Raw genomic sequence first — 27,984 nt, forward strand, 5'->3', positions numbered from 1 at the left:
CTCAGCTGTTTGCTTTATCACACCATCTCTTCCTCCTTTACCACCTTATCTGATTGTGTGATAAAGAAAAGAGATGTATGACCGGGTCTGCTCTGTTTTAAAGACATGCTTTAAAGGGCATGTTTTCTCTCTCTCTCTCTCTCTCTCTCTCTCTCTCTCTCTCTCTCTCTCTCTCTCTCTCTTTCAATGACCCTCTACCTCGCTCTCACTCACTTACTTGATCTCATTCCATCTCTCTGTTGGTCTTTCTCTGTGTGTCTCATTCTCTCTGTCTATCAGGACTCAATCATTCCAGACGCTGTCTGTCCCCTGACTTCATCTCTCTCTCTCTCTCTCTCTCTCTCTCTCTCTCTCTCTCTCTCTCTCCCTCTCCCTCTCTAACTCTCCTTCCTCCTCAGGGTTCTTGCTGATGCACTCCTGGCCATTAATAAAAATTTTATACATAGTCAGGAAGTGCATTTGCAGTGGGAGCGGCTGGAGGCTCTCAGGCCAGCAGGAAATGAACAGCTGGCCAGCGTCCAGGCCAGCTATTCCGAGGGGCCAGGGGCCCGGCCAATCAACTCGTCTGCTCACTTAATGGAACACGGATCCTTTGCCCCTAAATTATCAGCAACAATTATACCAGGGTGTGAAGGTTTTGGGGGTGAGAGGCTGTGTTTGCACATATGTGGATTTGGTGTATAGCCATCCTTCTTTGTGTGTGCATGATACAGGTGGGAGTTGATTGTGAGTGTGTGTGTGTGTGTGTGTGTGTGTGTGTGGGAGAGAGTGTGTTGGAGGATATTTATGTTTTGCAAATTGTAATCTATGGCTGGTGATATGTAAGTAGCCCCATGTTAAGGGCCAGGCAGTAGGAGGGTGAATAGGGGGAGGAGAGCAAAAGAGAGAGAAGCTCCAAATGAGGGGGGCTGGCGTTAATTCTGATCAGACACAGATGGTGGTGTTTATGCAGCTCAGTTGTACAGAGGGAGAAGATAAGGGAGAGCTCGACTGCTTGTTTGGAGGAGTGACTGCTCAGAGGAGTAAGTTGTCCTGAGTATGTGGTGTTCTGAGGCAGTGATTCCTTCTAGGAATCAAGCAGAGGCCATTTCTTACTACAGTTCTTAGACACTACAGTTTTTTAGAAACTGTACTGAGGAGAAATAACTGCACGTGAGAAATGTTTTGTAATGCAAGAGTGCAGTCTCTCTTTCTCTTAAACTTTCACATTCTATGAAGGTGGTTGACTTGCACATGAGGTCATGCTCGCACTATCTGTATCATCAGTGGACATACCCAAACACACATGCATTCCATTACAGTCAAAATACCAATTCTTTATTCATCACACCACTGCTATCATAAATATTCATAACAATAATCATAAACATTATTATCCTTATCTCATTGCTTTCCTCTTTTAAAAGTCTCAAACATGCTTACTGAAAATATGGTGGGTTCTTTACATACGCCCACATGCACACGCAGGCTACACAGCGCCGGCAGAGACAAATGACTTTGTCGGCTGTGTGCCGGTTATTAACCAGGCCATTTAACATCGATCCTGCTCCAAGCCACCCCACACCCACCCTACACCCACTGCCCCCTGCTCTGCCAGTGAGATTCGTGAAAGCAGGGGCTCAGGCGATGGACGTCTGGGCCCTTGGGGGGGGGGGGGGATGTTGCAAAGCAGTCAATACAAGCGCACATGGCATGCATCTGTTGCACGCTGTGCTTTGAACAACACAGAGAGAGACTGACATTAGCAAGAAATGGGGGGAGGGAGGGGCGAGAGAGACAAAACTTTGGGTTCAGTCCGGCTAGCCTGCATGTCGCCGCTTGGGTCAGAATATGGGAGCGAACGAGGAGGAAGCAGACGGAGAGGCAGAGAGAGAATGCACGCAATTGGCCACACAGTGCCAAACACATACAATGAATTAAATAGAATGGAGACACCATGGTGGGCAAACGAAGGAAACAAAACATGGAACACATGATTTACACTAGAGAGATGATGTGTGCATCCTGACAAGCACACACACACACACGTGTGTGCGTGCAGTGAAAGGCAAGTACAAGCATTTAATTGTGTTATACATGCACGTACTGTATATACAGGCCAAGTAAAGCGGAAAATGGCAAAATAATTGACATCTTATGGGATACATATATCTAGCTAGATGTGAAGCTTCTTAATTCTAAATTAGGTTGATGCAATATTTTTTAAGTTTTTTTTTTTAATTGTAGATTAAGTAGATTTCTTTTTCTTTCTTTTTTTTTGAGATTAGCTAGTTGGGAAGTATCTAATTTCTAGATGAGATACTTCTGAAGTCTCTTGATTCCAAATTAGCTTGATCTGAAGTTTGTCAATTCTAGATGAGTCTGATCTGTGAAGTTTCTTGATTCCAGATGAGCCTGATGTGCAGGGGCCTACGTTTCAGGAGCCGAACTCCTCTTTCACGCTGACAGAGCAGAGCCTTAGGCTGAGAAACCTGATTCACTCTCCACCTCTCTGCTCTGTTTGGTCATCCCAGCTATTTCCCTCTACAGGAAGCCACGAAGCACCCTTCTTCCTGCCCTATTACAAACACATACACACGCACACACACACACCCACACACACACACACACACACACACACACACACCCTGTTACCTTGGAGATATCTTAACTGTACCATCAATAGGCGGACATAAGTAAGTAGTGATACAAACATAGAAGGAGGTGCATCCCACTTGATGTGATTTATTGTTCTCACTTTACAGGAAAACAGGCTCAAACATGTGGGCACATTCAGCACATGTTTGCTCAGTTGCATCATGTCACAAAATGATTGTTTCTGTCAACAGTGTAGCCTGTGATTAATACAGAGCCTCGTCCCTGAGTTGCAAAAGGTGCAGGGGGTGTGCGTGGGGGCACTGGGTGCAGTTGGTGCTTTTCAATGGTTGCTAATCTTACTACAAGTGTGCTGCCATTATGATAAGGTCCCTTGGTATCTGTTGGCAACAACAGAAGTAAATAGGATAGGAACATTGGGCTGTCTTCCAATCTGCCATGCACTAGAACATCAGGCTGTGAATAATTCACTGGGGTAGGATGTGAGCTGCCCTAGGACAGATGTTAGCCACCATGCACACAAGAATGAGTGTTTAAAAGAACATTAATTGTGTTCTTTTGTAACCATTTTTTCCCTTCAATTTATTTTGCCAAGTTATATTTTTGATTGTTCCTCTTTTTGTTTTTCTTTTTAAAAAAAATTTACATGTTGGTAAAGTTTATCTATTGGCAATTTGTTGCGGTTCGTTTTTGATAAGCTCAGTAGCCATAGCCAAGCTGTTGCCATCTTCCAAGAATTAAAGCATGCTCCCATGTAAATTTCAAGAATTCCTTCCTTAATTCTTGTTCTTTGTGTTCCCCTTTTGTAATTGACCGCTATGTAAAATTTCTTTCCACCATTTTGGCTATTATCCGGTCTCTTCCTCACCCCATCTTTATGTGTCCTCCTCCTTCTATATCTGTCTCACTCACTTTCTCTTCAGGCTAAGCTCCAGGAATCATATGGAACAGTGCCTCAGGGTGAGCAAATGAGAGATTCAGTTTCAGTCTGATGATGCCACTTAGCCATTAACTATCTCCAGCAAAACTTAGAACCGCCCCCACCCTGGCAGCCCTCCCTATCTACCATTCATATCCGACAACCCTTCCCCCTCCCTCCTTCCCTCCCTCTCTCTGTTTCCCACCCTCTATCTCTCTCCCTCTCCCTCTCTATCTGTCTGTGTCACCCTCACTCACTCATAGGCAGACACACACACACACTCACACACACACACACACACATTTACGAACGCAGCCCAGTGAGACCAAATGGATGAGTGCAAGGGCAGGAAGCACTGACCGGAGAGAGAGAGAGAGAGAGAGAGAGAGAAAGAGAGAGAGCGTGTGAGTGAGACAATCCAGCGCTTACACTTTGAGCTCATTCTGAGTCTAGACGAACTGCAGACCCACTGTTCTCCAGCTTTATGTGGAGGTGCTCCTAAAGCCTTGCTCTCCTGTTTGCTTTTCCCTGGGACATTTTATGCATGCGTGTATGTGTGTATGTGTGCATGTGTTGTTAACAGGGATATTTTGCATGACATGGTGACCTCCTCTCTGAGAGAAGCCTTACTCTATTTGGGGGGCTGTTTGTGCGTTCTTCTCTTTGGCCGAAGCGCCCAGTGCGCTCCTTGGGGAATGAGTGAGCACTGAGAACGAAGGACTGCCTGCATGCATCAGATCACCCTGCAGAAAAGAGCATCGGAAGGACCTGAACTGTCCACATTGTCTGAGAGGGCAAGGGGAAGAGCAAAGAGAAATTAAAAGTACTTTTCGGGTTTCACAATGGATCTCCCTCCATTCCGAGGTGAGTGCTCTATCCACATACTCCTTTGTAGTCATTGTGGTCCTCATTGTGACCCTTGCTGTGACCCTTGTTCTGATCTGTGCTGTGCATTCATTCGGTTGGTCTTCTGACTTGCTTCGTATGAGCAGCTCCCCTCCTGCTCATCTTTGAGTTCGGTGAGTACCATGTTTAGTTTGGTGTCCTGAGCACATGTTCTGCTCGGACCAAGCCTGTGCACGGGACTCTGGGCATGCAGGGATGGCGTTGATTGTCCTCAAGGTCAAAGATGTCAATCCTGCCAGGTTGTGCTGGCAGAGACAGGAGAAGAGGATGGGAGAGACCGAGAAAGCTCTGGCACCTGGGAAGGCTTTTCTATATTGGCTGTGTTTTCCATGGAACAGATTTGCAACTTTTTGCTGGCAGGGAATTAGAAAGTAAAAATATGAATGATATAAGTGCTAATTTAGACTGGCTTTGGAGCTTTCTCTGTGCTCTACTAAAGTTTGTTGGTATTAACTATAGAAAGAAGTGTGACGAAGACCCAAAATATACTCCACTATTACAGTGTTATATAGATATTTCAGAATAAGATTTTCTTCTTGGTATTTGGTTTTCCACCTGTCCATTCTTCTACCTTTCTTTCTCTCTTGCACTGTCTGACTTGTACCACATATCTATCTCTCTAATGCCTTTCTCTCGCTCTGTCTCCTTCTCCTTCTTTCACCCTATCTGCCTCGGCCAAACTCACTGGCCTGCAGTGTCTATTTCAGTCCTTCCTGGGGGTCGGATTCAGCACATCCGGAATCTCATAGTTTATTGTTATTCAATCCCGCTGTGTTCCCAGAGGGTCCAATGGGGCCGACCCAGGGTCCTTGCGACTGATAACTCATGGCCAGCCTGACGATTTGGCTAGGACTGGCTCCTAGGAGCCTTTTTTGACCCCTCAGTAAGACCCAGCCCCAATGTGACCAGCAGCTAATCCGCTCTCAATGAGTAACCATCATTCTGGTACTCCATCAGTCTCAGAGAGAGATAATTAAAAAAATACAAGTAAACTCCATATCTCTGGTGACAGGCTGTGAGAAGGGAACAAGGTTTGATGGCTGGTTGTGCTAGATGTTAATCAGCTGCCAGGGGTCATTGCCAGGAGACTCCAAAATAGCATCACATTATGATGTCATTGGCCTACAGCCCTACATCATTGCCATTTCATTCACCTGTCAACCACTGCCACTAGTCACTACCTGCCTGGTTAATGCAGTGTTGGTCAGTGACCCCTTTGCAGGATGCCTGTTTCACTCTCGCATGCTTTCTTTGTTTGTCCTCCATGCTCCAGGGTTTTTGATTTCTCTCTGTCAGTGGTGTGTGGCAGTTGTTATGAATAATATGCACTTCTCATGCTCTTCCTGGCCTGGATTGGGTTACCCTGCCAAGGATGTGCACAAGGTACCAGGCATAAGGAGCCCTGGGGCAGAGCCACAAGGCCCAGCTCACTCAGCACTGATACTCCCAGAGCACAGGAGCCTGTCTTCAGGTTACCCCTCACAGCACACAGGACTGAGTGAACATGGTCCTCTCCCCTCTCCCTTTCTCTCCATCTCTACACATGCTGCTGCTTTTCCCCTGCTTCCACACACTCTCAGGCCGGGGCGTTTCGGCTGTCTAGACAGGTGCTGGCTTTGAAGCACCATGCTGTCTTGAGCACGTTTGCTTTTGCTGAGGCATGCTTCACAGAATAAAGTTTATACGTGAATCTTCGTCCTTGGAGCCTCAAAGGACTCACTTTGTCATTTAATAAGTGTGGCAAACTCTTTTAACAATGCCTCTAATGAAGCATTCGGGTACTGTAAAATAAGTCTTTTATAAAGTAAGCATGAAAGAGTAAGGTGTGGGACTTTTCACTGAGGGCGGTGAGAATTACCGAGAGTCATCACGGGCGGTGCTCATCTGATCCGTTTGACCTGTCCTCATGCTCGGTGTACAGCCTGATCTGCAGTTGTCTGCTGCAGCAGCTGCATGATTGATAAAACCCCAAGCAAATAGATGGACTCTTCAGAGGCCAGTCCGGAAAAGAAACCCAAACCGAGAGGGAAGTTATGCTTCGGTTTAATGCTGGATTGCAGAAACAGATCCCAAACCCAACCTGAAGAACAACTATGGTTAGCTATTCTGAGTCCCAGAGAAAGGATTTAAGTAACACAGCGCATCAGCCCTAACGCCTTCTTCCTACAGACCCTACACATGGCAGCCCTCACAGCCTAACCATAACCAGCCCAACCATACCAGAGTGTGGCATGCTAAATCCTGAGTCAGTTGGCTGTGACATCCCACCTTGCTGAACTGGAGTTTTTTTAGAGGTCGTGGTCAGTGCTGGAGGTTGAGAAGATGTAATTGGACCTCACCAGTCGATAGTTCAAGTGGACCTTTTGTTGGCCACTGGTAAATCAGCCTATTTGTAACCCATGCTATCTGAACAGTGCTATCTGAAGTTTGAAGAAATGGGGGATACTAGAGTAGGGTCACAGTTTTTGATGCTTTTGTCAGCGTTCACACACTTACAGACCACCTCCATTTGGCCTCACCCTGGTGTGCGGTCTGGGGTATGTGGCGTTGACGAGTGCTCTGGGACTTGGTGGGGAGTGGTAGAGTGCTTTTTGCAGTGGGGGAGCACATCGGGCTTCCTGATGTCAGCACCTTGCCCACACTGCTGCCAGAGTGTGGCTTATCGATCCGTTGGCACCCTGGCTACTGGGACGAGGTCTGGGGCTTAAATGTGAGGGGCGGGGTGTGGGGGCATTGTTTCTGCACTAGGTCTCTTCAAGGCTCATATTACAAGTTAGGACTGACAAGATTTGAAGAAAAAAACAGGGGTTGGTGCCTGGATAATTATGGAGTTTCCATACAAAACATTAAAGGCAGCATCTTACCCTGAAAAGTCTACTCTGTACTTGAAAAACATAACTAATGTTATGTACAGTAACTACTTTGAGCAAAGAAAGTAACAAGATTTGGTCTGTCTTATTGTATGGATAAAAAAATTCACATTTGTGTGCGTACTATACATCAGAGCCAGACAATTTGACGTTCTGATCTGCAGATTAACTTAAGAACGAAGCTCAGTTTTTAAGAAAAGCACGGCAAGTCAGTGGAAAGTCTCAAATAAACTTCAACGTTGTCTGAAATGATAAATGCTCCCGAGTGTCGACACAGTTGAAGGAAACCACATGGAGAGGACATGTGCAAATGCTCTCCCAAATATGCAGCCTAGAAGAGCTTTGACATGACACAGACGAGCAAGCCTGAAACTTCCTCTCTGGCTTGTCTGCAGATGCGCGGTTGGCTAGAAGTCCGATGTTGTTTGCGAAATCAGGCCCCAAATAATGAGCTCATGGAAATGAACAGCAGGCCCCTCTAAACAATTAGATGGACTGATAGGCCCTGACTGCAGCTCTCTGCTGGGTTTGATGTAATTACTCTCCAGGACTTCTCTTTCCTCCTCTGTGTAATTCGCAAATGCATTTCGTACGTCCGACCTGGGCCTCCTTATCTCAACTTTATGGTTGGACGGTGGAGTCGAAGGATGGATGCTATCTTACCTTTTTGCGAGAGCATCCAGGGCTCTTGCCAGGAATTCAGCTGACTGTGCCCCGGATACTTGGCGGACAGGGAGCAGACAACGTTTCCTCTAATTGCTGCCCTTGCGTATGGATTTCCGTTCCTGGTTATGTCAGGCACTGCTCTCCTCTCCTGTCTAACCTCTTCATCAAGCCTGCCTAAAAATGCTTCTCCATTCATCCCCAATCACTCTTTGTGAACACTGACCTCCTTTGCAGCAGTGCTAGTTTTTTGAGTTAATGGGTGTGTTGCATAATGCAAATCGTATTCAGACAGCTCAGGAGGTTTGACAAATTTGTACAATTAGTTTTATTTAGAGTCTTGAATGTGCTAAACTTTAATGCAGCCCACATTCTTGTTGGAGCATGACATCAAATAATGTGCACAGCAGCTTCTCAATTCCAGGATGCTGATGCTGTCCATGCACATTCCACCAGCCATGTTGTTCCTGTTTATGGAGGATACAGCTTAACAAAAGAAAGGCTGCTGGGAAGGGCTGTTGGATTTCTCCAAGCAGCTGGGGGAAAAGATGCCTCAGGACACTGACACAAAGTCTTCAGGGTTCCCCTGTTTCCCACAATTCATTGCTGTCAATTTCTTTGCTAAGATTCTCTTCCCTTGTGTCAACAGCTGTGTTCACCAGATGCTAAATTACAGTGTGATGTCAATGGCTTTATCTCCCCATCCTGTGTCTAATAATAGCTGTAGCCTCAGCAGTACACTATCTAAGTGGGATGAACAGGATATACGTTTCTGCTGTTTTGTCCCACACCAACTGCTAAAACTTTTCATTTCATTATTTAATTTTGCTACAAAAGTAATTTCTTGTATTTTTATGTCTTTCAGGTTTATCGGATGTGCCCTGATAGGTGTAAGCCTTGCATCTGAGTTTCTTCTCTGGCAGCCCTAGTGACCTTATGGATCCAGCACCTCATCTTAGGATGGACCGAGATGGACTGGACCTCCAGCAAGTCTCTGTGCTGTCAATAGACCAGATCCGCTCTATAAGGGCCAGCAACGAGTATGTGGAGCGCCCGGTGGCACTCGAGCCTGCCTCGCAGGTGGGTGTCTTCTATACACATGATGAACATTCTCAGCTGCCTCGCAGTCAGAGTCAACACCAACATGCCCACCTGGCTCACCTGAGTCGCTCTAGCACTATCAGCTCCATGTCCCGTGGCAGCGCGGCTTCGGACCTGAGGCTTCTCTCAGGATTAACGCCCTCACATTCTGGCTTGGCCACAGTGGTGCGCTCCCAACCCAAGGGCGACCTGAAGCCAGACTCATTAGGTAAAGGCTTGGCTGACGGCGAGGATTTAGGCTCTCATCTGTTCATCTGTGAACGCTGCAGCCGCTGCAAGTGCAAGGAGTGCTGTGCCCCTCGAAGCCTGCCTTCCTATTGGGCCTGTGGCCAGCGATGCTTGTGCTCAGCCGAAAATGCTGTGGAGTACGGCACCTGCCTGTGCTGCGTGAAGGGCTTGTTCTACCACTGCTCGGCAGACGACGAGGACAACTGTGCTGATCGGCCTTGTTCCTGTGCTCCCGCTCACGCCTGCTCCCGCTGGGGCACCATGGCCCTTCTGGCTCCCTGCCTACCCTGCCTGTGCTGCTACCCTCCCGCCAAGCTGTGCCTCACCCTGTGCCAGCGTGGCTACGACCGAGCCACACGGCCTGGCTGCCGCTGCAGCAACACCAACACTGTGTGCCGCAAGATCTCTGCCTCCAACCCAGCGCCTTTCCGCAAGACCCTGGAGAAACCCGTATGACGCTGAGATGCCCTGATCCCACTGCTGCATCCCCCTCTTTTTGCATTTTCCACTTCTGATCCTGAAGCAGTGAATTCTGCTAAAATGATCTCCAACCCAACCAATCAGGCCTACCTGCAATGAATCCCACAAAGGAAACTAGCTGATTTCTTTTTAAAAAACTGTTTATTTATTTATTTATTTTACTTTCCTGGGCAAGATCGATAATGTGGTTCATATGCAACTTTTACAGAGAGTAAGCTATCTGAACAAAATCTTTTGCTGTGTTGGGTAAACGTATCTTCCAGGCGTAGTGGTCTATGGGGAGTCAACTGAGAGGGGCCCACGCTAGAAAATCATCTACAGCCATACTGAATGGACAAACTGTGTGCAAGGTGGCTGACACTTGATCTCATGTGGAACATGGGCCCTATCAGACAGTGAAAAAGAGCCTACCCAAGAACACTGACTACATGACTATATGGTTTTGGACACCATTTTTAAGACCAAAAAAGGGACCATTTCAGGCCAATAAAGCTTATTCAGGAAAGGAGTGTAACAGTGAGGATAGGTGGAGAGAGTGTGTGTGTGTGTGCACGAATGTATGTGCATAAGAAACATGTTTATGTGCATGTGTGTGCAGTCTCAGGCCTGTGTCTGCTGTCAGCAGAAGCCTTCCTTTTTTATTTTTAGAGAAGCTGCTCTGAAAGACAAAGTGTCTGGTCAGGTTTCCAGCCCAGGGCAGTCTGACGCCAGCCTCTCCCGAGTGCTCCTGTGGCCTCGCGATTCTACAACACCCCTCACCGCCCCCAACCCCACCCTCACACTGCTCTTTCTGATTCCAGTAGTGGGATACTCACTCTGTGCTATCTCCAACTGTGCTGTGGGACCAAAAGCATTTCAAGTCATCATACATTCCCTAAACAAAGCCTCAGTCACATATGTCTCTATAGTTTCTCTGCTGCTTTCAGGATAATGTTATGCAAGCTGTTACTTGGACAACTCACATAAAATTGACACGAAGAAACACCACAAAAGGTCAGAAGACAAAATAGGAACTTCATAGCATAGCATACTTCAATCTCCGATCTGCCCTTCAATGGCATCAACAGATGAGCTACCGGCCTCCTTTTCCCACCATCGTACGTTTCTAAGCACTTTGGACTTGACTGATTGGCTCCTTAGCCACCACAGTGTCTTTGACGGCGTCTGGGCACTTTGCAGGAAGTGAGGACATACAAGAGCATGCTGCGGTGTCAGCACACAGGAGGAAGGAACTGCACTGAGACAGGAGCTCGATCACCTGGCTAGAGTGAAACCCAGCACCATGCTTGGGAACAAGGTGAAACAGATGCACTGACACTCTAATCTGGGAGGAGAAATGAAATCAAATCTGTTTCGAGCGTGTGTGTGTTCTCTCCCTTATATGCACACTGACCCTTGTTGTTAGAGTTCCTTTGCTATATTTTTGTATGTATGTAGGATTGTTATTGTATTTGTATTTTTATTCTATTTCTTTTATTCTGGTTATTATTATTATTACCATTATTTTCTATTACTATTGGACATTAACTTTAAATCAGAGTCCAGGCTAACACTTAAAACTAACCTTAAAGCTGGCTTTTATTGTGGGGGAGAGGTCCTTTGTGGTTAACACATGTTTTACATTACAGTGCTATGATCACCCTATAATGATCTTAATAATTACTGTGTAATTGGGTCATATTTTTTCACTGTTCCAAAATCACAAACCCTTATAAATGCATTTACTCATTTTATGTCTTGGACTGTAGTCCTCCAAGGCAAGTAAGGATGGACCATTTAGGTAAAGTGCAACTGTGATTAAATTCAGCACTCGTTACACTGTATTTACAGAAGGATTCGATAGCAGTGTAATGTAAGTGTCTCTATTGGGATTTTGCAATGTGAACTCATGTTTTAGACAATAAGCCATTATTCTTATGAAAATCACATTATTCTTATGAAAATTGAATCTTTATATACTAAACCTCTACTTGTTCCCATGTGTTTAGTTGTCAACCTTCAGTTTGTTCAGATGAAGAATTAATATAATAATCTGATTCAGACTAAAACATTAAAAATTCCATTTTCCTTTTGAAATAACTAGGGGGCAGGGGGGAAATCATCATTCCAAACTTTACAATGTGTAACCATAATGGGGTACCTCTCCTCCATACTTAAATCCCAATAGACAATCTCTCCAAGGAGGGGTCATACTGTAGGGATGGGTGCAGTATATAGGTACAAGCATTTTATAGGAATGCCTAACTGGTGCTGACCACATTCTCTATGTTAACCACTAAAGGTTCCCCATATTGTATTCTTAACTATTGCTTTGGTACAATTGGCATCTTGTAAGTTGTAAAAGAATTAAAGAAGAATATATGGACACACACACACACACACACACACACACACACACACACACACACACCCACACCCACACCCACACCCACACCCACACACATATATTCAAATGAATATATTATATAGAAATAAATTTTATATATATATATATATATATATATATATATATATATATATATATATATATATATATATATATATATATTTTACACATTTTCTTCTGCTGCCGATATTATGGATAATTCACAGATATTTATTTAAATGTTTGAGAGGAAAGATAAGTATTTATTTATGGTGGATGATAAAATGAAATGACCCTTTTAATGATTTCAACTTTTTTTGTTGCCGCGATGCGTGTGGTGTTGTGGCTGAGGGAAACAAATAAAATGAATTTTCAAGCACTTATGTGTAACTCTTACCTGTCATGTGAGATCAGCTGGAGCTAGGTGACCTGAGATATCTATATGTAGTGTGTGTGTGTGTGTGTGTGTGTGTGTGTGTGTGTGTGTGTGTGTATGTATATATATATATATATATATATATATATATATATATATATATATATATATATATACACACACACAATGGTATTTCTTCATTTGTAATAAGCTGACTCTAACCTTGGCATTGGTAAAATGTGCAAATATTGTGTTTTCATTGTGCAAGTGGTGAATGAAGATCTTTTGGATTCTTAATGCCTGAGTGAGCAGTTCATTACATATCTCTCTTGGATTTAAGGCTGTGATGAATTGCAATATTATTTTAATACATACTTGCCTAGGAGGACTCGAGATGAATCAAGCTCTAGACGGGCAGCTTCAAATTTGCTCTAAATATGGCTATGCATTTTACCAGTCAGCGTTGTCCTTTCACTACAGACACATTTGGCATGTACTTATCTACGAGTACTAATATCAGCTTCCAGAAGTATGCATGGAGGGACCTTTGTGAGATTAAGGTAGTGAATGTGTGTGTGTGTGTGTGTGTGTGTGTGTGTGTGCGCGCGCACGCGCGCACACTATGCAGTTCCAGTCTTTGTCTATATCTCTTTATTCCGCTGCCTGCACTTCAGCCTGTTTGTTTCATAAATAAGTAATCAAGGCCAGCTTGAGCTAATGGCTTCTGAGAAGAGTGTGAGTACATGTGTGTCTGTGTGTTCATCTGTGTGCACAAGCAAGATCCTGAGAGACACTTTCTGCTCATCATCATACTAGTGTACACCTGGAAGTGTACATCCCAGCATCTGCTCAGATCCTCCCCCCCCCCACCTCTCTCTCTCCCCTGCTCCCTCGCTCTCTGTTTTGACTCTGTGTGAACGGGCCATATGAATAATGTACATTTAGCCCTTAGAAGCTTTACATCTCTAGCAAGTGTGTTCATCTTTATATACAGTCCTCCAGGCTGCTGAATTCTAGCAGTTTTTGTTGTAGAAAAACCTGCTTGACACACGAACTCTTTCAAATAGTCTGTACTCTGTCTAGAACTATAAAAGGACTGCAGGTGAAATAATTGCATTTCACAGCATCTTGCATGAAGTGTGCTTCTACTTTTTCTCACTGCATATTGTGTCCTAATTATGCTTAAACTAGATTAAGTTGAAACATGATGCAATTAAACTTGGACTCATGAAATCATTTCAATTACCCATACTCCCATTGGTGTACATGTACCAGTCTGTGTGCATCACACTTACACATAAAAAGGTATACACCTTTACTTGACTTTAGCCTACATCACAGTGTCCCATGTAATGGAATGCCTCACAGGATAAGAATGGTGCCCACCACCAGCCAAAAGTCAAAATGAACTTCTTTTAGCTACTAACAGATCTAACTCTACAGGAATGCTCCTTGCTTACTTAACTTTTAACCTAGCCAACAAAGGACGAGGAGGGAAGGGGTCAGTCGATGTTCTGCCATCTCGACCCTGCTGACCCCATGACCACTGGACTCCCCTAAGTGGCCCTTGTCTGATGGGGAAAGACTCTGTAGAGGATGGCCCAGAGGTCAGCCCCAAAGCCCCAGTGAGAGCGGCAGTGACAATAGGGGCTGTCAGTCAGACGCTGCTTACACGTCAATCACTGGGTGCTAGAGTGTGAAATCACTTTTTCCTGTGCGCGCTAAACCAACTGTAAAATCACCCTAGTCCAAAGGTTCACTTTGAGACTGTTTGCAAATTCCCAGCTAATTGTGTTTTATAGTCATTGCTGCCATATTTATGAGCACAATATTTCAAAAAGGTGAAATATAATGAGTATGTAAACTATATGTCCAGTATTTGCAACTGGTCACTAAAATGCACAGCACAGTGTATTTCCACACTTTTGATAATCATTTGATTAAAATGTACTTAATTTATTTAATAGTGCTGTGGCAAACTCACTGTCATATCCAACACAGGTATCAGATCTATTACACCACCAAAATCATACAAGCGAAGTGGAGGTTTAAGGATCAAGATGGCTGACTTCACCACAGTGGGGGCCTGCAGTTGGTAGGGTACTGCCTCGCATCTTCCTCCCAGGGGGGCATTGGAGTCTCCCAGGTTGGGGAGAGAGTTGGAGCTGCTGACAGGAGGAGGTGTGATGGAGAAGCAGGCGCCAGCGAGGGCGGAGGAGGGCCGGAGGAGGTCCAGAGGAGGCCAGAAAGGAGCTGACCCAGAGAGCCTGCTGGAAGGGGTTTAGGAGGCACAAATGGCTGTTTACTTTATTAATTTTATGCTTAATGATAAGTCAGGCGGTTACGCGGTAGCAACTGAGAATAACCCGTCACTACATAACTGGTGAAAATGCTCAAATCATATTTCCTTGTTGTTCTCAATTCATTCATGATTATTTATTTATTTGATTCTCAAAGAAGGTGTTGAAATAGGAAGCTATAACTGAATTGAGTTTTATATGTGGACTAAGGAGACATCAGAGCACTCCTGGGGAATTTGGGAGTTAAGTTTCTCTGTGGCACATGTATTTCTTCTCCCCTCTCTGCTCTCTCAGAGGGCCCATCTGTGTTGTGGTGAGTGGTTAGACGCTGGTGGTGCAAAGCATGTTTTAGGGAGGGGTGTGCTGGCGAGAGGTCTAGGAGGATCTGTGGATCCTGCACCTCTCTTATGTGGGCGACCAGACCTGGGAAAGAGAAAGTCTAGGAGAAATGGCAGATTTTCTCACTGTTAAATTTTTCCCACAATTGACTTTCAACCATATGATCTTTGCACACTTTGAAAACTGAAAGTTGCTTTAATCCATTTGGGTGAAAGATTCATTCTCACGCAACCTGGAAAAACCCGGACATCTAGAAAAGCAAAATAAAATCACACTGTAATGTTGCCATTATTTACATGATGTAGATGCAGCTGAAAGGTATGTGAGATAGCTGCATTCTTCAGAATCACTTTTGTAAATTATGATGTAAAGAGGCAAAAGTTTTATAGAGCGCGACCTGGTGCTGAGGTATGCGTGGAAAGTGGTGGATAAATGGTGTGTGCAGAACAAGGGAGTCGGAAGAGAGGGAGCGGGGGAGAGGGGAGGAGAGGCAACACGAAGGTTTGTTTGCAGGCCTGCTGGGTGGCTGAGTGCGGACAGCTGGAGGAGGAGTTGATGGGAATGGTATCTGCAAGGGTCAGGGGTCAGTATAGAGAGCTTTAACACACTTCCGCTGCCGGCCCCATGGCCCTATGCTCTCTGGAATTCAGCTCTCCTTCACCTCCCACTCGTGGAGTGTCTCTGTGTTTGTGTGTGTGTGTGAATGTACATTTTACCTGTGATTTAACCTCTGTCATCATCCATCCTGACTACCCTCCACCGTTTTTGTGGGGCACACCTATTCCTCTGTGCTCCATGCCATAAATCTGCATCAACTTGCTCTCCCTCGTTGTCAATCAGAAGCATCAGAGATCTGCTCTCGCTGTAATATAGATCTGGCTAGCCTGATCCATGTAGGCCTGTCATTTCAGCAACGGAAATGCTGAGGCCTCCTCTCCCTCCCAGTGGCCTGTAAATCGAGTGCCTGCATTTTTCTCCCTCCTCTCCCTGATGGCCCTGGCTACAGCCGTGCAAAGGGGCCAAACTATGATGGGGATAATATCTGTTATTTGGCCTCGGCCAGAGCAGTGGCCCACACTGTGCTGCCATTAAAGGGCATTAGTGTGTGTGTGTGTGTATGTGTGTGTGTGTGTGGGGGGGGGGGGGGGTGTGGATGTGGAGAGAGAGAAAAAAAGAGATGATTTGAAGAAAGAAAGTTAGAGGGAGGCAGAGAAATGCTCTGTTGATACAGGGAGAGAGAGAGAGAGAGAGAGAGAGAGAGAGAGAGAGAGAGAGAGAGAGAGAGAGAGAGAGAGAGAGAGAGAGAGTCTCTGTATATCTTTGGAGAAGCCTATACGTCCAGGCATACAAATTCAAACACGTGGGGCAAGCGAAAGAGTAGGGACAAATCGCCCTGCAGATGTTCTCGATTGCGGTGATCCAATATCCGCTTGTGTTCCGCTGTTTAAAAAAAGAAGGTCCTTTAATAGCTCCCGCGGGACTGAGTCTGGTTTCCTTAGAGTTTGGGAGCAGGTCATGTCACTTATAGTCAAATATGCTATTGGACAATAGGGAATGGGTGCTATGAATATCATCTGCTCTAAATGTCATTTACATTAGAGAGGCTAAAAAGACCACAATGTATCAAATAAGGCTGAGCGGTTTGAAAATACAGGCTATAGCTTCTGTATAAGATACATATAGGACATATTAACAGCCATCTTTAAAATCAGTGTAAAAAGACTTCCAACAAACTTTTTTTCTTTTTTGTAATAGATGACTTTGCCTGTATTTACACATCTACATCCTTACACTGTTATTTCATTCCTGTGTGTGTGTGCATATGTGTATGTACGAGTGTGTGTAATCCTCGGTGGTTGAAGGTTGGAAACAGGAAATGCTGATGCATTCCTTGCATTCTTCAAAATGTTGCAAATTGCTGAAAACATCGTTTTAACTGGACGTAGCTACCAAGATCTGCCGCAGTAGTGATAAAGGGAGAGTAGAGCTGCTCAGTTTCTGCTCAGTAAGTCATGTTCCATAATTTGTGTCCATCATTCAGAATCCCTGACAGACACTATTTTTATATAGTGCCCACATGTGTGTGTGTTTTTTTTCCTCCAGGGATAAAGGGCTACCACTGTCTTTCTGGACAAAGGATCAGTTAAAAGTCTAAGTCTAATACCTGAGATATACCCAGAAAGATTCGATTGAACCAGAAATATCACATTGTTTTCGATATGATACCTGATACTGGAGTGTAAGCTAGTCTTTGAAGAATCTTTAAATTTAGGCTATCAAAAATTTACCCCAGCCGTTTTAGTATCAATGCTTGCAGCATTTAAGAAGACTTGTATGGTAAAAGTACTGATAAAAAGTACAATTAGGCTCATGCTTCAGAAGGTGTGCTGTGGCGGGAAAGTTTCCAAGACCTTCATTGTTTAGTAGTCAGCTAACCTAGAGTTTATAGTGAACTTCTAACAGACGATATCGCATACTTTGTATGTTGACATTATACTGTAAAGGTTTTGTTCCGGGAGGCTAAGCATACCTTACAAACGTTTTATTCTAGTTAGCTAACCGCTAGCTAGCCAACTCGCTAACCTAACCTACATGATGCGTTTTCACTGTTGCGGATTCCATGAATAACGTTAGCAAGTTAGTTATCGAAACGAAGTTAGCGAACTAGTTGCCATTATCGGCAGATAATGGCTTGGGAGGAAGTGTTCACTTAGTTTTAAAATATTTCGCCTTTGAATAATAATAATTTCAATAGGCTATATAGGAAAATGTTTACATAACACACTTTATGTGGTTAGCTGTTAGCTAGCTAGCTAGGATGGGTAAGTTAACAGAAAAGAGCCAACAGCTAGGTTTCCTGTTGTCAAACCGTAGGTAGGTTAAAGTTAGCTAGACTGGAAGTCCCTCGACTACTTTCACCTATAATTGTATGTTTGAGTAATATTGTACACTTGGAATTAATGCTTTCATTTGTGCTAAAATTGTTGTATGAAGATTAGAAGACACAGAGTAAGAGAAAAACAAGTTGGCTGGAATGTAGCTAACGTTATGTTTTTTAGTTAGATAGGTTAGGCCTAGCTATGTCAGCGTGGTGGTTGGGGCTGTTTGACAAGCCGGATTACAGAAGGTTTAGGTCAGAACCGAAGGACACCACATAGCACTGTCTAATTCTTAAGGTGACACTGAGATCGTGTCATATTGTCCGCTTCACAGTATATAGGAAGAACAGAATGAAAACCCCGTTAGTCATCACAGCCTGGACGATTATTCAACTCGTACCACTCATCGCCAGAGTAGATTAGCCTGATGGTGCACTTAAGATAGAAGACGGGTGCGGAGGAAGGGAAAGAATAGACCTTGTCACTTCCAGCAGGCAAGGGGGATGAATATAAGGTCCTCAGGAAGATCATCATGTTAGGGTAGGGTAGTTATTTTAATAACTCCTAAAAGGAGGACATATTGGAGACAGGGATATGACTTTACAGCACACAAAATTAAAACCATAATCTCTAGCTAACTAGCTATCCGAGTTTACAAAGTTGATCTACAAATCTGTAATACAAATTAATGTTTTGCTCAACAAACGGCATGTAATTTCAGTATTTAAGTCTGGCATACTGTAAAGAAAGCATTACATTAATATTTCCTACTATTAAAAGGATGTGCTGACTACTGAGAACTGAAGTCTTATTTTTTTTGGGGGGGGGTGTTGCGACACCTTTGCAAACATCCTCCAGCAAAATGAAAAATAGGTGTCCGTCCAGGCATTCTGCTGGACAGAAGAAAGGAAGCTGATAAACGACTGTCAGGCCTAAAACCGTACATCTGGTCTCCCTGTGTTATTAAGGGCCGTCGTAGTGGCAGGGAGTGCACACCTGCACGTGAATGCTGAGCTGGTGGGGGAGGGGAATTGGCCTAAAACATCAGGAGTACTGTCCATTTGATGAAAGATGTGAGGAGAGATATTTTAGTATTCTGTATCTTAGTATTTTCAACAATCTTTCTTCCCACGAAGGTTAACTGCAGGGCTTCATTCATTCTTTTAAAGGCAAGGTTTCTGTGAACAGTAGAATGGAAAGAATGGCCTGAAAGAAAAGGAGGGAAGTGGAGTTCTGGGCGAGTGTGCACCGGTGGCACGCTGTCTGTATCACTTCCGTGGAGTGTTCAGTGACACTCATAACCGTCTCTTTTCCTCCAGATGGCCTTAGGTATCATTGACCATATGTGGAAAAAGTATACAGCAACTGATATTCAAAAGGAGAGCTGTGAAGACAGTTTGTCCAATATAAGGAGATTTGACAAGTGATGAAATCTTTTTTATGATCTTCTAGAGCATGATAGACCCAATTGTAATGCATAACTTGAAGATTTTGGAAATACATTATTGGACTTAGCTTTTGTCTAATTCTGATGTAAATTATATTTTACTGCTAGGACTGAAAGTTGGTTTGGGATGAATGAAAATATCATTGTCATCTTAATTTAATTGGGAAATAATAATTGTTTTGGCTTTTAATATACTTCCATGCTTTTATGTTTTGTTGTTCAGAGAACTGGAATTCTCTTTCCAGGTGGAGAGGATAATAAGGTTTAAAGACTAGAAGTCCTAAGATAAACAGGACCGTAAACACTGTTAGCAACTACACATTGATCCTAGCAGGACTTCTTAGCAGAGTCTGCTTTAACCTTGCCTTAGAATAGGGAATATAAAACCATTTCTTGTGAATAATAACAGCAAATAATTACTGGCAATATATGGTTAATATACTTGAGACATTTACCTAGCTTTCTCACTTATCTAACTTATTTGAACAAGAGCATCTTTTTGATCATCCTTGTTGAGTAACACAAGTTGGTGGTCTGTCCTCTATAATACCCATGTACGCATTCCTAAAATGGCGTCTACAAAGTTAATTATAGAGCCTTTGACCAAAACAGCTTTTGACTGAGACCTGAGTGCATCATGTCTCCTAACCACCATCTAGGCATGTTGTAACCCATATCTGCTGCTTGTGTTCTGGTCCGAGGGGTCACGACCATGTGGCCATTTGCTTCCCAATGCTTCGTGCCGTCCAGGAAAGCAAAGCCCACTGCCAAGCAGGAAGAGCGTCAGTGGCTGACAAAGCCGCCGGGAGGAAGCTGGAAAGAACATGTTTGATGTCACCGCCAGCGTATTTTTGGGCCCAAGAGGAACAAAGGGGGCCCGGTATATTTAGCGGCGGTCAGGATGCGGGCCGCGAGCAGAGTCGAGGTGGGGGGAGGTGGGCCTGGCAGAGGCCTCGTCGACTTTCCCACAGTCTCCGGCCGGAAACAGCCCATGACAGCTGCTCCACCAAGAGGCCCCAGGTCGCCTGTTCGGGGAGACGTGGAGCTCGGAGGAAGGAAGAGGTTATACAGCCACCAGTGCCCCTCCCCCAACAATATCCCAGTCCCAGCATTCTCAGAGTGACCTGTTCTAGAACTTCCTCCATGGTGCACTGCTGCAGAGGAGAAGAGGTCTGTGGGAATGTTATGTGCATTTTTTAGAATTCACAGGCCAAGGCTTTAGTTCAGCTGAGTCCCAGTGCATTCTGTTACACATTAACATCAACAACTGCAATTTTCTATTCTTTCTTTTTTTTTAAACCAAGCTCTTGTTTCACAATGACAGATTGAACTGCAGATGAAGTCTTGGTAACACTGAACAGGTCACGTGCAGTTTGGCTGTAAAGATGGTTTGATGACATGGCACATTGTCACTGTAAGCAGAGTCAAACACACCGTGTCCACTTTATCATTCCCATTACACATAGGCCCATCTGTACAAATGCTGGACACGGGCCCATGCCCTGCCTTAGCCTAATTTAAAGATATACTTGTTCCAGACACATTTCCTCTGCAATAGGAAATTCAGTATTAGGTTGCAGGTTCATTTATTTATTTCATTAGAGAAGCTTGGGTTCAGCATGGTCTGGGCGTGATTGCTGGGCTGATGGTTGCTGAAGCATTTCCTCTGCATTCTTATGATTTAAGTAGGATTAAATACATACATTTTAAGGGGATGCATGTCAATTCAAGGCATCAGTAAACTGTAGGAAGAAGATAAATAAAGGACGTTGAATGAACTTTGGGAAGAAGAATTAGTGATCTTTTGGAAGAAACATCAATGGACAAAGTAGAAACTGCTAATCTCTTTTATTTTGCAAGCAGATGTTCTGGAGTATCACACTGCATGAAGTGCTAAACAACTCCAAGCATGGATCTATAATATATATAACATTTGGATTTTATGGGTACTTTATAGCTGTAACAAGATTTCACAACAACCAAATGAATTTTCCATTACACTAAAGGCAGAGAGAGAGGGAGCAGGGTAGTATATGATATAATACCTCTTTCAAAATTCATGTGTACTTGTCTAGAATGCAGGCAACCAAGGTAAATGATAAAGAACTTGATTTAACAGCTCTAAATACCTAATGATTTATTTATGATTTGTATATTTTGTAAGCGGTCCAGTAAAAATCGTTTGGATAATTTATTGTTTCTTATTATTGGTGAACATTGATGAAAATTCTAATGTTCCCTACAAGCCTTGGTATACGTGTATACCAAAGAGAGTGCCTTTACCTTTACAATCTTTTTTTTTTTACCTTTGCGTTTTTTAAAAATAAAAGATCTTTTTGTATTTTTTATGTATTTTGTGGAGTACACATTAATTGGTCACTTTGTATACAAAATCATTAATTTTATTTGAATGAGTGTAAGAACAAAGCTGTTCATTTACCTTCTTTGCAGTGTGTTGGTTGATCAGATGAACCAGGTCTGCACTGGGATTTGTCTCCATCATGTGGTGGAAAACTCACATGCAGTTAAATTTAATTCACATACTTGACTTTTTACTTGTTGACAAAGTTTAAAAGAAATCTGTTGATATTTTTAAAAACACCCAGAAATTATGTTGCTGGTTAATACTGAATTAAAACTTGTAGTTCAGTTAGAGTTGTGCAGTTATGTGCAAATTATTATATTCCACTACCCAGTTTCATTCATTCCCTGAACAGCATTTCTGAGCACAATATTTCCTCCTCTGGGAGGTTGATTTAAATCTTTAATCTTTGCTGCCAAAACTGAATTTTTGTTTTATGCTTTGGTAGGCCCAGGGAAGGCAACCTTGAATGCCTAGAATGTAGCTTTTGCTTTTGGGCATGTTAATGTGTAATTTAGCAGTGTATTTTTAATTTTTCCAGCTTGTTATTCATAGTATCTTTTCAGATAGGTGAACCTTGGTTAATTGCTACAGTTTGAGGTGGCACAGTATCACATTTTATAAGGAGTGGATTGTGCATGGTGTAGGCAGCTAAGAAAGAGGTAAATCAGTCCTGAGTATATTAGTGCTGTGCTCACAGTCACCTGTGAAATGTTTTTACCATGTATCCACTACCATCACCCTAGTTTCTTAATCTGAAAATCATATGTACAGTTTAATTTACTTATTTATTTAAAACAGCATATTTATTTAGGTTACCCTGGCTTTGTTTGCACGGTAGATGCAGTGTCTACCACACCAAGCCCTGATGCTTTCGGGCATTTTTATCCTTAGAGCAATATCCTACATCAGGCTTAAGTGCAAAGATGCAAAGACATCTCCTCCATTGACTACAGGCCAGAGAAATTAATTATTCAACATTTCTCCACTTTTCTAAAGGCTCAAGTGAGGCAAGTATTCTTATGGCATGCCTTTAGTAATTTTACAACTGTACTGATCCCAAAAGATGGCAGTGTTGCCATATTATCTGAGTTCATCTACTGGATTTGAGATTGACATTGCAATGAAGTGTCTCATGGTAGTGTAACCTTGACGGTGTGGGAGCTTATTTGGTTTTGTTTTCTTTTTATTTACCTTCCAGTTTTTGATACATCTTGTACTATTTATTTCTGTCATGTCTTTTTTAAACATCACTCATGAGATTTTTGTCTTTTTTGTGTGTGTGTTTGATGTGTTTTGGTGCAAACGATAACAAACATGTATGTACTGCACTAATATGCTCATCACACAGGCACAGATTTTGTCAGAAGTATAACAAAATTTAATTTTGGTCTTGGCCAGAAACGCTTTCTTCATCACTGTGACATTTCTCGACTTCTTGCCATGTTTAACAAAGCAGATGATGAAACCCTGATCCATTCCTGCATATCCTCCCATCTTGGTTATTGTAACTTGAATATTTTATTGCTGTTACTAACCAAACCTTATGTTCTCTTTGGTATGTCCAAAACTTAGCAGCTAATTCTTTCTCATTTTAAACATCCAGTTTTTGGTCCTCCTTCTAACCTACAAAGTCTGCCTTCTTCAGTTGAGCAGCTTCACCCCTACTTCCCTACTGTCAACACTCTCAGGCCTTCTAATACTGGACTTCTATCCATCCCAAAGTTTAGACTGCTCCCTGTTCAGGGCAGATCCTTCAGTGTTATGGCCTCCAAACCATGGAACTGTTCACTACAATCTCTTAGATTCTGTCCTTCAATTTCTGCTTTCAAGTTCTAGCTTTAAATCTTTCAATTTTCCTCAACACTTTCACTCTTCTTCTCATTCCAGCTGATGTTCTTAGAGGAACTGTTGTGTTCCCCCAACTATGTATATATTTGATTTGTAAAGCAGCATGAGAAAACATTATTATTATTATTACTGTTATCTTTTCCCTCCTTGCCTGTAAAAGGTTCTGATTGATAAAACAGACTATGTCATAGCTTATAGCTGTAAGAAATACATTGGTGGATCAACCCTGGTCTGGCTGCAGTGTGCTGAACGACATACTAAAGTGGAGAGTTTCAGATGTATGCAGTCCCCATTAGATACTCAGTGCTGGTCAATAAAAGGACCTCTGGGAGGTTGACTGTCAGTCACACACTATATGACATTCTCAAGGGCAGTGGGCAGGTTATGAAATCCTTTGTGTGTGTGTGTGTGTGTGTGTGTGTGTGTGTGTGAGTGTGTGTGAGGGAGACCGAATTCTGAAAGTTGTTCTTTTTGCAAGGATGTTATAAGAGAAGGAAGTTTAAATAATAATAATAAGAAGAAGAAGTGGGAAAAAATTAGGCAAATAATAAAGTGCACAATAGAAGAAAATGACAATCTCAGCCACCCAGTTTTCTTACACAAGAACTCTGATTATACTTACAACAGGTCTCTCTCTGGCATTGTTTTTAGACTTTTGTTGTATCTTTATCTGGTTGGAGCTTAACTTAACTTACCTTTAACTAATGAATATATAATTAACAGTACAGGACGGGTAAGAAAGAATTTGGAAAGAAATCTGTCCATTATACCTTGGGTCTGATATACCCTTTTACTTTATGTTTCATATTCATTACATAATCATTTTAGCTTTACAAGAAAAGAAGAAAAATGTTAAGACTGAAAATATTTTGAAAGCCCACAAGTTGAAACCTAAAACTGAAACTTCCGTTCAACACATAACATATCCAATCACTTGAATTTAATTGGATACGATGGTGCCTTGCCTTGGATAATATGGTTTCTTACCTAAGATGACTGGATGGGATTTGAGGCAATCTGCATGTCTCTTCTTTTGTTACTAAAGGAGTTAAAATAATAAACTTTGCCTTTAGTGCAAACCCTGAAGCACCAGAAGCTGTTGTGTTTGTTATTCAGTTAATAAGAACAAATGTAATCAAAAGATTTTGAGCATCCTGTTTCTCATGTGGAGACGTTTGTGACACTACTGTTCATAGTTGAGAGCCATGCTGAATATCATGTATCATTAGACTGTCGTATCACTAAGAATCACAAAGATTCACAACGTAAATTCACATAAATACTAACATAGTTTGGATGAAAATTGAAAAGTATAAGGAAAGCAAAAACACAAGTTTATGGAGGAAAAATAAAAGGTGAGTAGAGGGGGGGATGAAGAGTACATACATATGTAATGGTAGAATGTCATTCATGTATACACAGTCCCGTAGAGTGTACTGTTATGATAAGGCTGCAGGTGGAGAAACCATTTAAATTTGAATAACAAGTCCTTTAATTTTAATAACATTCATGTTCATAGCCACACAGCCAACGCCAAGCAAGTAAAGTTATTCTGCTGGTGTAATTAAAGAACAAAATATAGGACATCACAAAATTGTGGATACACGACAGATTGTTAAAATTTTGTTTTATTTTATTATTAATTGTGTTTTTAAATATATTTTGCTGCTGGGATAATTCTGCTTGTCTTCATGTGATTTTGTGGGTACAACTGGGCACTCTGGCCTTATAGTCTGTAATTGTTCATTCAAACTCTTTTAAATCATAGTGAAGTAAGTTTCACTGCTGCTCCAATTTCTGCATTGTGCTTTAATTGGAATTGTGCTGTATTTTAAATGATTCACTCACCACCCAAACTAAGAGCTACCTTTCCAGACCAATCAGCAACATGACTGCGTTGTCTTCTGGACATGGCTGATGCTTAGACCTCAAAGCTTTTGGGTGGAAATATTACTGCTAACACTTCAGCATCCAGGCAGAGTCCCTCTGTGGATTATTGTAGCCTACTTCACATGTAAATTTAGTACAAATTTTGTACAGTTTTTCCTACCATCCACACCACACCATGCTGGAGTTATTGAAATGTTTGGAGAAGAATCCACATTTACCAGCTCCAGCATCTTGGGCATGGCCTTGATTAGGCCCTCGACACAGCGTACATTCCTTACAATGCCCGCAAATGTGCCTCGGCCTGGGATGTAGTCTTTTTATCGACTGTTTACAGACGAAATGGGGAAAGCATGGAGGAAGATGGGGTGAACGAGAGGGAACCTAATAAAGAGGTGTCTGAAAGGCGATATCTGAGGGATTTATTTATTTTCCTATGAAGCGAGAGGCTTGAGAGAAATTGTTTAGGGAGTTAAAGCGTTGAGGTACTGGGGAGTTCAAGGCCAATAAATTTAGAGAGCACAAAGGTCCTGGAGTTAAAAAGGGGAATCTTTCTTTATTATTAATCTCAAAATTAATTAGATTTTTTTTGTTTGTTTTTGGTGGAAGGGGGTCCTTCAAAAAGAGTATATTTTCCCCCTTTTTTCTTTTCTTTTTCCCCTTATTTTTTTTAACAGATGTAGAAATGATTGAAATCCCAGCAGGCCTCATTATCTGAATCCTCTTGATACCGAGGGAGGGCTTAAGGTCTTAAAGTAACGATTCAAACATGATTTGTATTAAAGCCAACAATCTCCTGCACTGAAACATCAAATAACTGAAAACCCACACAAAAAGAAGTCTCTGTGTGTGTGAGGTGGGGAGGGGGGGGATGTCACAAACATTTAATTGTTTCTGACTCACTGAATCTCAGATCAAATCATAAGCAAAGATGCAGGAAAGGAAAAGAATATGATGATCTTTTTTTTTTCTTTTTCCTTCTTTTTTTCTTTGCTTCCTGACTGTTGCTTTCATAGTTAAAAGTTGCCCTTGGTTGAAGAGTTTCAGCATGTATCAAAAAGTTAAACAGACAAAAACAAATAAATAAATAAAGTGTCTTGGCTAATGCCTCTCTGCTGTCCATCCAGCTTCAGTATGACCGCGAAGGCGTTTACTAGCATTGACTGTTCAAGGCTAGATCATAATGTATCTGCAGCTTCGCTAATGACCTAATGCAAGGCTCATGGGACCCTGTCCCTCTACTGTATACATTAATTAGTGCTTTGTTCACTCTTTTTTAATAGAGCTGATTTATCCTTACAAATCTGTTTGTAGCAGACGTGCGCCCATGCCACTACTGCCATATCTTGTCCTTGTCCCAGTGATTGTCATGCCACACATACAGCTCAGTGTTGTGCTGGGCAATAAATGGATCTGACCCAAGGCATCTGCTGCTGTCCTGGCCTCTGAAGCAATATTTGATCCTAACTATGAGCCTGTACTGATTGACAGAGGCATATAGCAGGCTGGGAGATGGAGAAAACGAGGAAAAGGGAGATGAACAACAGATGCTTTTTTCAATACCCAACATGGCTAAGCCTTGGGCTGAGAGAGGGATTCGCCAGGAAACTGACATAATCTGCAGTGAAGTGATGCATGGAAAGAGGGGGAGCTCAGTTACCCTCATTGCATTCTGCTGGATAAAATCCCAGTTTAGGAGTGCCAGCCCCCATAATCTCCTGTTTGTGTAACCCAGCAGGCACGTGGAATTCTTTGATTCCTGATCCAATATGCCTAGCATTCCGACAGCCTCTTCCCAGTTCGACCCAGCAGTGAGGCAACATGCCTGGCCTTATGATGCTCCTCCCCTCTTCTTTCCTCTCTTCTCCTCTGTCTCAGCTCTTCCCTTCTCTGTTTGTTGCATTCAATAAAATTCTTTGAAGAGGGAGAAAAGAAGAGTAAGGGGAGGAGATAGAGAGTGAGAGAGAGAGAGAGCGAGAGCGAGAGAAAGAGAGAGAATCGATCCCTCCCTCTGAAAGATGCAGGCTTGAACAGGGCCCAGGCTGCATTGTGAGTGTGCCCCCTCACCGATCGATAGCACAGCTCGAAGTGGGCAGGGAGGAGGGGGGAAGAGGAGAGGAAGAAATCCCCTGTTGAATGAAGTGCAGCTAAATAAAACACCAGAGGAAAAGCAGGGATGTTGAGTGGAAAGTCAATTGACAGGCAGACAGATTGATAGATAATCTCAATTCAGATTTGGATCATGGAACAGCCAGAAGTGTTGGCACATGCAGTGTCAGTGAAGGGAAATTATGCCTGTGTTTTCCGGCATGTACATAAACACCCGAGTCGTTTCGCTATGGAGTGCACATCCAGATGTTTCTTTGTAGATCGTGCGGCAGAGCATATTAACAAAGAAGAAGGAACGTAATGCTCA

At 42.8% G+C, this 27,984-nt stretch overlaps 1 protein-coding gene across 1 annotated transcript; it reads left to right on the forward strand.

Annotated features, from left to right (window-relative positions):
• The first annotated feature begins 3,765 nt into the window (after positions 1-3,765).
• Positions 3,766-12,506, forward strand: LOC113583045 (protein sprouty homolog 3). Its single transcript, XM_027019145.3, has 2 exons — positions 3,766-4,378; positions 8,819-12,506. The coding sequence occupies exon 2, from the start codon at positions 8,890-8,892 to the stop codon at positions 9,736-9,738; it is 849 nt and encodes a 282-aa protein (XP_026874946.1). The 5' UTR covers positions 3,766-4,378; positions 8,819-8,889; the 3' UTR covers positions 9,739-12,506.
• Positions 12,507-27,984: the final 15,478 nt, after the last annotated feature.

The sequence above is a fragment of the Electrophorus electricus genome, chromosome 8 (assembly GCF_041902795.1).
Source record: "Electrophorus electricus isolate QZ-2024a chromosome 8, ASM4190279v1, whole genome shotgun sequence".
In the NCBI taxonomy this organism is placed as follows: Eukaryota; Metazoa; Chordata; class Actinopteri; order Gymnotiformes; family Gymnotidae; genus Electrophorus; species Electrophorus electricus.